Here is a 12,196-nt window from a genome sequence, read left to right as displayed (position 1 = left end):
TACCTCTCTATTATTGGGGCAACAATAAGCCTTAAATGAAGTTAAATGATCTGGATTAAATTCCTTCCCTTGCCTTTGCATCTGACATTTCTCAACCTGCTTCCTCTTTCATAAAACAGGAACAACTGCAACTACTAAGCAGCATAGCAAGATGTTAGTGTATCCATCATCCTATAAGAAAAAGTCTTGGGAAGGAAAATAGAGATTTAGTGCACTGGGGTTGTGAGTAAAATTACATTTCTGCTTTATTATAATATGGTGTTAAGAGCTACAACTATAAAAGTAATCTTCACCGTCTTACAGGGCTTTGTAAACAAAAATGCAATGAATGGTAAAGTGTTCTTATTAACTAACTTGACATTGTCAAAATAAATTACTTTAATCCATATTAGACAGATTGTATTTTCATTATAAATGGAAGTAATTTCTTTTGTATCCCTCACTGCAACTAACCTAGAACCTTACAAATTAACTGTGATTCAACCTCTTGTTTAATGCATTATAGTCCTATGTTTTTATGTCCTGTTCCCTCCTGCCTTAGACAACATTGATCACTCCTCCTATATACTAATTTACATAAACTTTCTTGTTGAAGCCTCATAACAATCCTTATAAAGCAGGTAGTATCCCAATCTTTTGTCATTTTTTTATTGAGGTATAATTGACATACTAATTTTAGGTGTACAACATGATTCTATATTTGTATATATTGCAAAATGATCATCACAATAATTCCAGTTAACATCTGTCACATATTATCTCAATTTGAAAAAACTAAGGCTCAGAGAAGTTAAATGTCTTGGCTGCAGTGTCAGAGATAGGATTTGTAATTGGTCTAATTCCAAAGCCTGTGCTCTTTCCACTACAGTTACCATTTGTTCGCTCTATTTACATTTGGCAGAAAGAGTGAAGACTGGGGAAAGTTTGGAACAGTCATCAAAGGAAATTGAATAGAAAATTAACCAATTGATCATGTAAAATTCTACATGATCAATCACTTTATTTTCATTTCTTGGTCAAGTATTGCTTCAAAAAGATATGCATGTGAACTTCAGTGAATATGGGGTGAAGGAAGAATATTGCAGGCAGGAGCACCCCAAGAAAAGCACAGAGCACCAGTACTGGACTGGTATGGTGGGAAACAAAGTGTCTTGCTTTGGCAGGGCCTATTGGGCTTCAAGGTAGCTGTTGCCGAGTGTCTTCCAACCCCATGAAAAGTAGTCAGAGACAGAGATTCTGAGATTCCTACACAAATGTCCAGGCCCTAGAGTGCCTAATGGGAATTCTGCTCTGACACCTAAATCCCTCAGCTGGGGGTACAGGCCTGCAGGCTTGGCTATGAGGATTATCCTTCTGAATCACCAAAGATTTGCTTGCTGTTTGACAGACGCTCCTTATTTTCTATTTCTTATTCAGATACCCACTTCTTTCTCCCAGTCTTGAGATTCTTTTGATGCAGGCCTTTCCCCCATTGAGACTACTTCACAGTCAGATAGCCACTGCTGATGGAGAATTAAAAATTTTAGGAGGCAAAAATTGCCCAGGTCAAGTCAAGGCTGGAAACCTCATAGCCCTCCTAGAAGTCCCACTAGGACCCTCTCAAACTCAGCCCCAGGTGCTGCTTAATTTCAGCAGATGCACTGCATGTGCTCCAGGTGGGCAGGGGTGTTGGTGTTTTGCACCATTTCATCTCCAGTGCCTACAACAAGGTGCTTGTTTATTGTTGCATTTTAACGCCGATTCACTTGGGTTACGTGCAAGTGTATCACATAGGACAAGTCCAAAAGCTTACCTCATGTTCATCATTTCCTTGAATAATACTTTCCTCTTCTGTCCTTGGCGACCTTCAGTAGCCATTGTTCCAGATCACAGTGAGGACATCAAGGGCCCGGTGTAATTAATATACCATTAATTTGTGAATGACATAATTGACAAATGATGATTTTCATCAGCTGATTTTGATCAGAACCCAGCTATCTTCCTAATGTAATACTAAGTTCTCTCCCTCAGTTGCCCTTATCCCATTTCTGTTTCCCACCACCACCCATTTCTGCTACCAGTTTGATTTCTTCTCTTCTTTCAACTAGCCAGGAGATAAACTAAACTATATTTGATATATTAAAATTAACATGTCTGCACGCCAAGTACTGCAGGGAACAGAGAGAAGAATATAGTATGAGCCATGCCTTCAAGTTCAAAACAAGAAGGGGATACATAGAAACAAAATTATTCTAAGAGGCAGAACCTATAAAATACTGAGCACAAAGGAGAGATTAATTAAAAATGGGGGAGATGAAGGAAGGCTTACTAGAAAGGAGACATCTGAGCTGAGCTTTGATGGAAGGTTATATTTTAGCAGGCAGCGATGGCAAAGGAATTTAAGAAGTGGGAACAATAAGAATATACATGTGAAAAAAAACAATGTATGTAGTCTTGGGCATTTGGATGATAAGTATATTAAAGATAAAGCTGCGAAAGTCCAGAAAATGGCCAAAACCGGTTTGGCTCAGTGGATAGAGCATCGGCCTGCGGACTGAAAGGTCCCAGGTTCGATTCCAGTCGAGGGCATGTACCTTGGTTGCGGGCACATTCCCAGTAGGAGATGTGCGGGGGGCAGCTGATTGATGTTTCTCTCTCATCGGTGTTTCTAACTCTATCCCTCTCCCTTCCTCTCTGTAAAAAATCAATAAAAGATTAAAAAAAAAGAAAGTCCAGAAAATGAGGAATCAAGGACAGTTTTTAAGAAGGATAATGACTTTGTTAAATTTTTGCTTTAGAAATCTGACCCCTGAGAGGCATGGAGGTTGGATTAGAATGGGTGGGAAAGCTAAGGGTTTCCCAGGTGAAACTTGGACGAGTTTGGAGAATGGGGGAAAAGGTTTGAGAGGCATTTTAGGAGAAATGACAGACCTTTGGTTGGAGCATCATTCAGAGTGTCATACCCATGCACTAAAAGGTTGCAGTTCCATTCCCAGTCAGGGAATCAATAAACATATCCTTGGGTGAGGATTAAAAAAATAAAGTTTTGCCTGCCGGTGTGACTCAATGGTTGAGTGACAACCCATGAACCAGGAGGTCATGGTTTGATTTCCGGTCAGGGCACACGTCCAGGTTGTGGACTCAATCCCCAGTGTGGGGCTTGATTCTCTCATGATTGATGTTCCTCTCTCTCTCTTCCTCTCCTTCCCACTCTGAAATCAATAAAAAAATTTTTGAAAAAAGTTTTTAGGGCTTTGGTTAAAATTTTGTCAAGAGTTATACAAACTGCCCTAGCTGGTTTGGCTCAGTGGATAGAGTGTCAGCCTGCAGACTGAAGGGTCCCCGGTCAAGGGCACATGCCCGGGTTGCAGGCTTGATCCCCATTAGGGGACGTGCAGGAGGCAGCCGATCAATTATTCTCTCTCATCATTGATGTTTCTCTCTCGCTTTCCCTCTCCCTTCTTCTCTGAAATCAATAAAGATATATTTTTTAAAAAGTTACACAGTTATAAATATAGTAACTTTCATGATAATTTCCTTCTTACAAAAATAAAGCCTTTTCTTCTGCCTTACTTGTGTCCATCTTGACCTACTACTTTCACCTTGACCAATACTAGCTCAACATTGTCTTGTCCAGTATTGCTGGCTAGGCAGTGTTCATGGGTATGTCCTAGTCCCGTGGTTGGCAAACTGCGGCTCTCGAGCCACATGCGGCTCTTTGGCCCCTTGAGTGTGGCTCTTCCACAAAATACCACGGTCTGGGTGAGTCTATTTTAAAGAAGTGGCATTAGAAGAAGTTTAAGTTTAAAAAATTTGGCTCTCAAAAGAAATTTCAATCGTTGTACTGTTGATATTTGGCTCTGTTGACTAATGAGTTTGCCGACCACTGTCCTAGTCTATGGCCTGTACATTTGCCCAGAAATAAGGAGACCCTGAGAGGTGGAAAGAAACACCTTTCTAGGGCCTTTATGAGCCTTCACTCAAAATGATTTCTTAAAATGTGGACCTCAAGCTTGTGGATTATCTGTCTTGTTTTTGTTGTTGCTTTTTAATCAACCAAATGCCTTCTATTAGCAAGGTACTGTGCATACTACTTAGGGCAAAAAACAAAAGCAAAAAAACGACGTCTCTACCCTCATGGTGCTTAAAATATAGAGATAAGGTACATGAAAGAACACCACCATAATTCACTTATGCTTAGAAAGTGAGTAGAAAGGTAAAAGGTCTGTTGAGGATAAGAAACCATTGACTCAAGAGTTTTTACATTATGCTGTTCGATTATTCATGCATGTCTGGTTCTCTATTACAACAGATAAACATTGTGAGACACTCTAAGTTTTGTATCATATCCTAATCAGCTGCAGTGGGTTATTAAGGAGCTAAAGAATGCAAAGAATGTCGCAACTGGCATATCAAATTGACTTTTTCCATCGCAGCCCCAATTGTAGGCTATGCTGTGCCTGTGAGGTGTGCAGGTCCTTTGGGACATGAGAGCCAGTCCCACCATCACATAGATGATGGTGTCTCATTTCTCTTCAGTTTGTAATCCTTCCAATCCATTCTTATTCCTTTGTATTTCCATACCTGTTCTTTTGGAAACCCATGCTCCCTTAGAAAATACGACCATTCCAAGACCTAACTCATATCTAATATGGAATTATGGAATTCCATACTTATTAATGTTCAGACCACCTCTGGAATAATGCTCATTAATAGGTGTTGTACTTTGAAGAACACTAATAAACTAGAAGTATCCAGAAAAGGGTGATAAGAACAGCTAAGAGGCTTAAGATTCAGTTTAAACAAAAACAAGGGTTCTAAGGATCTTTCACTTGTAGACCTAAATAAGTCAAGATAGCAGTCCTACAATAAATATCTGAGGAGCTAGCAAATAGCAAGAAACCAGATGTATGCTCTAGAATATAGAACAGGGCCCTATGTGAGCTTATAGGAAGATCTATCAAAGGAAAAGAATGATTGCAACTGTTTACAAAAGAAATGTGCTTCTTCAATAAATAGTGACCTCTGCCCAGCCAGCTCAATGGTTGAGTGTCGATCCATGAACCAGGAGGTCATGGTTCGATTTCAGTCAGAGCACATGCCTGGGTTGCATTGCAGGCTCGATCCTGAGTAGGGAGCATGCAGGAGGCAGCCAATCAATGATTCTCTCTCATCATTGATGTTTCTATTTCTCTCTCCCTCTCATTTCCTCTCTCTGAAATCAATTAAAACATTTTTTTTTTCAAGTAGTGACCCATCATTTCTGGAAGAACATAACCAGAGGCATGATAATTGCATTAGTCAGGGTTCTCTAGAGGTAGCTGACTGATTATGGAAGCTGATAAATCCCATAATCCAGTCTGCAGTCTGGAGACCAGGGAGAGTCTATGGTGGAGTTCCAGTCCACAGGTGGCAGGCTGGAGACACAAGAAGAGCCTCACTTTGAATCCAAAAGCAGGAGAAAAACTATGTCCCAGGTCCACGGCAGTCAGGCAGGAGGTATTCTCCCTCATTTACAGGTGAGGGGTTGGGGAGGCAAATCTTTTTGTTCTATTCAGGCCTTCAACTGATTGGATGGGGCCCACCCACATTAGGGAGGGCAATCTGCTTTACACAGCCTACAGATTCGAATGTTAATCTCATCTAGAAACACTCCCACAGACACACCCAGAATAACATTTGAGCAAATGCCTGGGCACTTCATGGTGCAGTCAAGGTGACACAAAATTAACCATTACAATAATCATCTATCAAGAACACCACAGGAAGAATTTCTAAATTATACAAAGATATTGTAGTCAAAGGACCAGAAACCCTAGCCATCTCCATCCCATAAGTTTCTCTCAAATATCAGCATAGGAAATGGATTCCTCTGATTTACTTAAGAACAGAGGCCATTTTGCACATATGGCTTCTCCAATTCTAGACTTTGTTTTAGGGGTGGAGGACTAAATACATTCAGGAAGTTTGTAGTAGGAATTCTAACAAAACAATGGGGCTTGTTTTACTTTGCTGTGATAGATTAAGGATGGCCACAATTTTTTGTTACCATTTCTATTAACAGGTGTAGACTATTTCCCCTCCCCTTGAATCTGGGCTAGTCTCATTACTGGCTTTGACCAACAGAAGGTGATAAAATGATACTGTGCCTGTTCCAGGCCTGGCAGTTTCTTCTTTCTTAGAGCTCTGAGCCAGCATGTAAACAGATCTACCAAGCTATCCCTCAGAGGTCGCATTGAGAGAAATGCCCTGTGAGTTTTCAGCTGTCCCAGCCACCACAACAGAAGCATCAGACATCTAAAGGGGGCCATGGTGGACATTCTACCCCAGTGGAGCTCCCAGCTGAATGCAGCCACGTGAGGAACACTAGTCATACCACACTGAGATGAGCTACTCCTGCCTTGCCCTGTCCAACTACCAGCAAATGTTGTGTTTTAAGCCACTAAGATTTGGGGTGGTTTGTTACAGGAAAGAGATACACTTATTTGGGGGATCCAAAATCTTTGCACCAAGTAAGCCTTTTTGTTTACTGGAATAGTCTTTGGTAGAATTTTGGCCACAGAAGTCCAGATGTCTATAGACTAGGCCTTCACATAGTAGTTATTAACTGTGATGTTTTAAATGCAGTTATGTGGTCACTGACAGGCCACATACATGAAGGTGGAGATGAAAATTTCCTAGTGCCTAGTGGTATGGTAGCTGCACAAAGGTTGCAAAAGTCAGCAAGGCTGAGGGTGAGATGGGCAACAACTTTAACCTGCGTGTGGATGAGGATGACTTTGAGAAGCTCCTTAAAGGTGGTTCCTGAGGAAATGACTAATGAGGAGTTGTGGGAAATGGAACAGCAACACATAGCTGAAGAAGAGGCAAGAAAAAAGAAAACTAGAAGAAAAAGAAGACATCTCTCCCCCCGCCTCCCCCTGGCCCGCAAGAAAATTCAGTGAAGGGTGTAGCAGAAGCTTTTGCAGACCTCAGAAAGCTCATTAAAAAGTGTGAAAATGTCTCTCCCTTCCTCTCTGAAATCAACAAAAATATATTTTAAAGGGTGTAAAAACATGGACCACAACATTGAAAGGTTTTCATTAATAAAGAGGAATGTTCATGGTGCATATCTGTCTACAGGCAAATCTATGAAGCTAAGGTTAATTTATTATTGAAAAAATATATTTTTAAAATATTTTTTATTGATTTCAGAGAGGAAGGGAGAGGAAGAGACAGAAACATCAATGATGAAAATCATTGATCGCTGCCTCCTGCAAGCCCCACACTGGGAATCAAGCCCACACCCTGGGCATGTGCCCTTGACTGGAATTGAACTGTGACCTCCTAGTTCATACCGTAGGCCGATGCTCAACTACTAAGCCACACCAACTGGGCTGCCTAACACAATTAGGAGAGTATGAAAAATTCTAGTTGTTAGTCTCTCCATAAAATTTTCTTTTAGGTCAGAGAGAATAAATGGTTTCCTCTCCTGCACCAATTCTGATCCACTAGCAGTGCCTAACACACAGCACTGGATGGTTCTGGTGGGTGATGCTCCTGCTGTGACTGCAAGGCAAGGGAAGAAAGCACGTGTGCTGGGACTCTTCTGACCCTCTGGTAGAAGAAAAACTCCAACTCGTCAGAGAAGGGCTGAAGAGGATTGTTCCTGCTTTTTTAGTAATTAGCTGCTTGTATGTAAGAGAAAGATGAGCACAAACCCTGATCTACAGTTCAGCACCTTGCTAGGCTACAATTTGTAACCAAAGGCAAGAGTATTTGGGTGGTGAGGTGGGATGAAGCAAGCATCGAGTGAACTTATATTCATAAGTATGCACTATATGCTCTTCACACTCACTATCTCATTTAATTCTAATAACCTAACTTATGTTTTATAAAAATTGAAAAATTAGGCTCAGAAAGCTTCAGTTGTTCAAAACTGCACAATTCAAAGCCCAAATCTGTCTGACACTAAAGCATCCCAAAAATCATTTGTGTGGCCCATGACAGGATACACAGGAGAGAGGAGACTGTCCCTAGTAGACCCAACCACAAAATTGGTAACATTTAACTTCCTTAGCAAGAAATATTTGTTTTGCATATAAGTCTTAATTGAAGAAAATTACGGAAATCTATAACTGAGAGGATATTTCAATCTTGATATATCCAATATCATGACACATATTGGCTAAGTCTTGAATAAACAAGAAAATTTACTATGTTTCCAGAGGTTTTGTAAGTTAAATGAAAAATCAGGATGCATTTTCTATGGAATTAAACTATTCCCACTTATGAAACACTAATAATAAAATGTCCACAGAGTTTATATTTTAATTTCAGTGTTACAAATACCATTTTTAAAACAGAGCTAGTTTTCTGTATGTCAAAGTGTTATGGTTCAAATGATGAAGTGTGCTTGCAGCTAAAATAAAGTCACCAGAGTAAGAAAAATGTTTCAAATATCAGTTTATCACTTGCATATTAACAACAATAAAAATAAGGATTTGCTGACAAAAGAATTTTAAAGTATTTGGACAACTATCACTGAAATTTTCATTTTGACATAAGATGCAGCAAAATATGTAAAACACCAAAACAAAGCACAAAAAGTTAAAATATTAAAAATTTTCTTCCTTACTTGTTCATTACTAATCACATTTTCCTGTAACTAACTACAGTACCTTATAAGCTCCTGCATTAACAATTCAGGTTTATGCCACAAATACTTGCATTAAATAAATTTAAAAATAATAAGGCTTTATCTAATAAAAATTCAGTAGCAATTATTGAACAGATCAACAGGTAGTTGTTCATCTAAATCTGATGTAATCTTAAAAAATAGAGAAATCTATCTGTACTTTTTGTGTTTGGGGAACATCAAGAGGAGTCCTTTATGTAGAATTCTCCCCATCTTATCCCTTGGCACAGACCCTGGGTTTTCCAGTGGCAAAGTCCTACATCCACCACAGGCTCCTTGAAGACAGGCTACTCGCTCTTTTCCCCGGTAAGATGGCAGACATGAACCACTCTTTCATTCTCTGGCCTCCCCGCCCCTGCCCTCCGCCCTTCGACATCTGCAGCTTAATCAAGTATTTTTAAAAATGTTATTTTATATCCAAATTTCTTTACCACAGTCCATCTTCCATCTCTACACATACTATGTTGAAGCATGTTTGATATTGACAATTACTACAGTGTAACATTTAATAATACAAAAAAAGACAAACAGCCATAACTAAATGAATACAAACACCAAATGCAAATTTGCACTTGTCAGTTATGCAAATGTCAACTTCAGAGAGATCACTATTTTGAATTCCAAGATGTTTAATGTAAACGGTTTTACAAAAACTAATTATAAAACACAAAGACAATAGAAATATAAGTTATTTATTAATCAATCCACTTACAAAGCAGGTGGCTTAATGCAAGCTTATTGACATCTTCACATATGATCCATGGGAACATGTCTTCCACATACAGACAGTGATGTTACTGACTGATGCATTTGCAATCTGGGACATATTAAGCATATTTAAACAAATAAAATTAGGCTATCCTGTATATGAAAGCATCTTGATAATATGCATTTGAAGTGGATTAAAACTTTCTCCAAAGGAGAAATGTTAGTATGTTAACTTAACTTTATATTCTATATTATGCAGTAAATCTTAACTATTGAAATTAAAAATTTTAAATCAGTGATCGACTCTTGGTTAATGTATGAAGTGGGAGTCTAAAATCAGAGCAACAGTAGGTTGACAGTATAATTTGTGCCTCACAGTATCTGCAGATTTACTGTTTTCAAGTTTAAAGAGAAATAAAACAAGAGACATGTAGATTCAGCTAACTTTATTTATCTTTAAACTAATAAAAATCCCTTAAAAGTGATCCTGGGACCTTTAGTATGAATGCATAGATACCTGCTAATGACTGCAATTCTAAATCCTGACTGAATGTGTGTAAAAAAATCAGTGTAAGCAGATATCTTTACTATACGTGCTTAGCAGAAGACTAAACGAATTCTACATGTCTTCTTCAATTTCCCCAAAATTTTGTTAAATCTGCAAGTATGTACAATCCAGCTAATTGAAATTAATATTTAGTGTTTATCAGAGCTGTTTCACAGCAGCAAAAACTGAACCAGGGAAATAAAATTTTAAACGAAGTAGGAAAAAGATAAATATAATCAGAACAGCAGTCTAAATGTATAATATCAATATTAACTCTCTGCATTGTGTTGAAAGGAAAAGGATACACCAAGACAATTTCTATTGATCACTGGTGATGTGAATACCACCTGCATCTGATTGAATATGGTTTGTATTCTGTTCCCAGTATTAAGGATGGTATTTAACTCAGAACTCCTTATTGTAAATATACAGCAGCCATTTTTGTCCTAATTAAGGAATGTCTTAATACACAATATTATCATTTTCTAGAGGATCTTTATACATCAAACTAAAGTACATGATTGATTAAATTAAAGGTTAGTAATGGATAAAAAAAATTCATAATTCTTAAGACCTGATACTATGTAAAAAACAAAAAGACCACAAAATTCTACTTACTAAAGCAGCTAATCTTGCCTGCAAGTTTAGGGTCACAAGCCCATTATATGTGCAAAGAAATGCAATACAAGGAACCATGCAAAAATACAGTAAAATGATACAGGAAAATGTCAAATCTAGAAAAAAAGCTTTTATAAATACATCAAAATCAACTGTATACATAAACTGTAGGTCTAGCATTAGTTGTACCATATAGCAGAGCCAGCACTCTAAGTTCAAGGCTTCCAAATCTGCGCAGGTAAGTCATGCCATCTTTGGTTGAACTGCAGTACCGGGAGGATGGGAATGAGAGGGAGGGCAAGAGTTCTGAAACATGGTGTCAACTTTCACTTGGCAGCTGGGCCTCAATGTCCACTCTGCATATGGGGCACTTCTTATTGGTAATCAACCACTGGTCAACACACACTTGGTGGAAAAGGTGCATACAGGGAAGGCGTCTATTATAGGCAAAAGAAACAAAAAGCAAAATTAATTTTATGACTACTCCATGTGGCATTTACTTTTAAACAAATGACACGTGTAATTGTAATGTTTTAAGTTATTAGACATCTTCCTTTTCCATTCAAAACAATAAAACACCTCTCTAATAAGAGTTACACCTATATTAAATTAACACTCTGAGTAATACAATGTATAAATGAACAAGATAATTGTCACAGCAATGAAACCAAATCATGTAATATCTCAAGAATTTTAAGAACAATTACACTGGTAATTAATGCTATTTTTGTTTCTATATGTCAGCTGCCAATACACTGGAGTTGGCAGTACCTTATTGAAGTGCTTTAAATATATATAATTTAATTCTCTCTCAAAAACATCAGAATTCATATTATAAATATTTAGCAGCCATGTCATACTAATTAAGGAATTTAATATCAATATTATTTTCTATCTAGAGGATCTTTATACATTAAACTTAAGTACGTGATTGATTAAAGATTAATATTATATTGTTTACAACATAACTGTTGCATTGTTACATTTACTTAATACTATGCTACTTTTTTAAAAGTAGGTTAAACGGAGATGTTTACTTAAGTACACTAAACTAAGTTATCAATTAGAAATTGAGAAATAAAAAAACCTTCTAGGAAATCCAGAGTAACATTAAATCTAAGTGTAACAGTGGGATATAAGTTACTGACTTAAGTACCCATTTCTACTCCCATCTACTGTTAAGAGTTGTCATACATTTTCAGACTTCCTAATAGTTTGCAAAAATAGTAGCTAAAAAGAAGTGTTGCAATTACTCATTATTGACAGTATTGTCAACAATGTAAAAACAATTATCTTCCATATTTCTAAATCTTCATTGGAAAAACAATGTTCAAAAAACCTTATATGTTATATGAAAGAAAACTGTTTATATTTTTCTCTCTTGGCCAATAGAAGAAATATGACAAAGTTATCCTTATAAATTAGGGCAACAAAATTACCATATGGTTCTGTTACATATATATAGAACCTGTTTCATATGGGATTATGTTACATTAGAAAAAAAGAACTAGAAACAAAACAATTACTTAAGAGATTATAAGAAAATGCCTAAAATTAATACTGAGTTAATATAATAACATTTTCTAAATCACAGAGTTGCAAGAAGAGAGTAGTCCTACAAGTTGAGAGGAAATTTTAAGATAAAATTCATTTATAAAAGATGCTAT

The 12,196-nt window shown here is 37.5% G+C and overlaps 1 protein-coding gene across 9 annotated transcripts in view; it reads right to left on the bottom strand.

Annotated features, from left to right (window-relative positions):
• Positions 1-10,602: 10,602 nt before the first annotated feature.
• RNF111 (ring finger protein 111) overlaps positions 10,603-12,196 on the bottom strand; it is a 105,709-nt gene continuing 104,115 nt past the window's right edge. For all 9 annotated transcript variants that reach the window (XM_079769364.1, XM_079769362.1, XM_079769360.1 and 6 more), the window contains one exon: positions 10,603-10,966. In XM_079769364.1, coding sequence (XP_079625490.1) covers positions 10,849-10,966 — 118 coding nt within the window. In that variant the 3' untranslated portion in view covers positions 10,603-10,848. The remainder of the gene's footprint in view (positions 10,967-12,196) is intronic.

This window comes from Cnephaeus nilssonii (genome assembly GCF_951640355.1).
Source record: "Cnephaeus nilssonii genome assembly, chromosome: 4".
In the NCBI taxonomy this organism is placed as follows: domain Eukaryota; kingdom Metazoa; phylum Chordata; class Mammalia; order Chiroptera; family Vespertilionidae; genus Cnephaeus; species Cnephaeus nilssonii.
The sequence above is the reverse complement of the archived record's forward strand: the minus strand, read 5'-3'. Positions and strand labels throughout refer to the sequence as shown.